Source organism: Adiantum capillus-veneris, chromosome 13 (assembly GCF_014529385.1).
Source record: "Adiantum capillus-veneris isolate H3 chromosome 13, ASM1452938v2, whole genome shotgun sequence".
Lineage (NCBI taxonomy): Eukaryota > Viridiplantae > Streptophyta > Polypodiopsida > Polypodiales > Pteridaceae > Adiantum > Adiantum capillus-veneris.
In genome coordinates, this window is record NC_140943.1 from 5,633,124 (window position 1) to 5,636,051 (window position 2,928).

The 2,928-nt window shown below is 49.3% G+C and overlaps 1 protein-coding gene across 1 annotated transcript; it reads right to left on the reverse strand.

Annotated features, from left to right (window-relative positions):
* Positions 1-661: 661 nt before the first annotated feature.
* Positions 662-2,462, reverse strand: LOC147443547 (ornithine decarboxylase-like). Its single transcript, XM_086527681.1, has 2 exons — positions 1,955-2,462; positions 662-1,871 (listed from the first exon to the last, which is right to left on the reverse strand). Exons 1-2 carry the CDS (start codon positions 2,423-2,425, stop codon positions 849-851), a joined length of 1,494 nt encoding a protein of 497 aa, XP_086383807.1. The 5' UTR covers positions 2,426-2,462; the 3' UTR covers positions 662-848.
* Between the last annotated feature and the right edge of the window lie 466 nt (positions 2,463-2,928).

The window sequence follows — 2,928 nt, forward strand, 5'->3', positions numbered from 1 at the left end:
TGGCATATATGGATCCAGACAAATGCATCAGTATTCCAACAACTTGTTTCTTCTTCCTTATGTCTTATCAGTAGGGACCTGCTGCTGCAGGCAGCGAACCAACTGTGTAATAGAGTTGTAGACGTCTTTATGGTGAATGAATATGTCTCTTCTATCCAGAGAAATTGTAAGTGGCAACAATGGCTTAAAATTGTGCCATGTTTCTATCATCCCATCAGATTTAGAATGAAAGAGGCCCTCACTCTTTGACTCGTGTATAGGCGCCAACTCAGCCCCTACATGTGAGTTCCATGTATCTTTTTCCCTTCTTGTTTAATCAAATTTCTACTTCTTCGTTAAAAAAAAAAGGGAAGAAAGACGCTTTGTCTCTTTAATTTTTCTATTGGGGCTAATTAACCCACCCCCTTTTTGTGGGTGCCACGTACTATGTTCTTTCTCTTTTTAATCAAATTCTACTCTTCTAAAAAAAAAAGATCTTATTATATATCTAGAGGACATAAATATAAAACCGATAGACAGTGCTCGAAAAAAACTTTTTTCCAAAAACTTGGCAAACCTACATATTTGAAACAACCGAGGTAAATTGACAAAATTTGAAGCTTTTTACACCAAATTACACTAATTTTTTCAAAATTTTGTAGGTTTTCTCACCTTCAAATATGAAATTTAGAGGTAAATTTCAAAATTTGTAGGGGGGATTACACTGTTTTTTCGAGCAGTGGATAGAATGGGGCATAAATATAAATGCAAAAATAGTGGGACATTGTTCCTAGCTGACTCTTATTGCAAATCAACGTGACCCTGGAAGATGAAATGCAGTACAGCTAATCAATCGAAGTTGTGGTTGGTTACTCAGCGACAGCAAAGCCAAAAGCTGGGATCTGGCTGCTGACAGCGAAGCCATTGAAGGAGGTAGCGAGAGAGTTGGTGTAGGCGCCCATGAAGGGGAACGCTAGTAGGTCGCCGATCTCGAGCTCCGGCAAGGGGTGGCCCTTGAGGAGAGTGTCCAGGGCGCTGCAGGTGGGGCCGAAAACATTGGTTGGAAAGAGAGGCAGGCCTTGGCAGCTCGTGTTGTAGGGCTTAGATGCGCAAGCGAAGGGGATGGGCGGCGGCACGGGCGTGTTGTGGGGTAGCAGAATCATGGTGAAGCTGTGATGGGCTCCATCGTTGATCCAATACTCTCTCCTGCTTCCTCGCACGCGCTTACCAAAAATGCGCGTCACTAACGTGAAGGGCGCGCATGCAAAATATCGCCCCGGCTCCGCTATGATCTCTATCTTCTTCTCATCACTGCAGCTATTGCAGCCATTCACGCCTGCGATATTGGTGCTTTGATCCGGGAAGTACCCATCCAACGCCTTGTTGATCATCGGTGCCACATCCCAAGCACTTAGCCCTCCCCCCGTGCTCCCTTCCTTCAGTTCCTCCCCTGATGAGCAGAACCCTCCCCCTATATCCAGCACATACATCGGCTTCTCTAGCAGCTGGTTTCCCAGCTCGAAGACACTCCTCGCATTGGCTATGGCCTCCTCGAACGCATTTGGATTCATCGCCCCGCTTCCAATGTGAAAAGAGACCCCCACCACCGCAAGGCCTGCCTCCCTTGCGCTGCGCAGAAGGGCGGGTACTTCCTCCATATACGCTCCGTACTTGGAGCTCAAGCGGATGGTGGCGCCTTCATCGTTGGTCTCAATTCTAAGCAGCAGCTTTACCTTGTTCGGCGCCATTGATTTCTTGATCTTGTGCAGCTCCGTCTCGCTATCGAACGTTGTCAAGTGCACTCCAGCCGCGGTGGCAAACTCCATGTGGGATTGGAGCTTACAGGCATTGGCGAAGACAATGCGCTCGGAGGAGACGCCCAGCGAGGTAATCTGTGGGACAGAAAAAACCACATCAGCCTGCAAGCAAAGAAAAGGAACGACTGCTCCACGAGGATCAGATACCACGAACATACCTGCTGGAGCTCTTCTTTGCTAGCGCAGTCGAAGCCTGCTTGCGCGGAGGCGAGGGTGCGCAGGAAGAGAGGGTGGTTATTACACTTGACGGCGTAGAAGGGGCGCACACGCGGGAAGGCGGCTGTCCACTCGGCCATGAGCTGCTGGGTGCGACCCACGTCGAGCAGCCAGAAGGGGCTATCGCTGTGCAGAATGCTGTGCCTGGTAGAAGGGCTACGACGCAGAAGCGATTGCAGCACCGCGCACACCACCTCCTCTCTAGTGCAGCTGCTACCCCTCTTAATCACGATGTTAGGGTGGCGGCCCATGTACCCATCAGCATCGGCCACGCCCAGCTCCTGCCCGCCGATTCTAGCAAGCAGATGGGCGTTGCCATTCTTGGCAGCTGCCGCTGCAGCGCCAAGCTGCTCGTCATCAGCAAGACGAGGGCTGCCAGCGTCAAGCTGAAGGTGGATGCTGGTGGGTGCCATTCTCCTCTCACTATTCACTATATTGCGCTTCGTATCCAGGCTTGACCTCATGGCTCATTATATACCTTTTGGCTCTCGCAAAAAGAAAAAAAAAGAAGAAAAACGAAAACGAAAAAAGGGGACCGGCGCGGTGCCACGAATGTGTGAGGTGAATGCACAAACATGGCGTTATAGTCCATCGTCATAAATGGCATGGGCCATCGCCACAAAACTACAAGGTTTTTACTGCATCCTCATGCATAGCCTCAACACAAGCATTTAGTGAAACGGGGTGAGGGGATCCATGGAGTGAAAGTGGTGAGTGAGATCTGGAGAGGGGGTAAACTCTCCACATCGCTAATTGACACCCTCATTATTTTAGAGGGGATCTAGAGTTCTAGATGATTGTTCATTGTCGGTAGTTCGATTCATTTGGAGGAAAAAATAAGGGCTAAGTGGGATTCGACCTCACAACCTCCCCCTGCCAAGACCACTCCTTCAACATCATATTGTGTAGTTCTAGC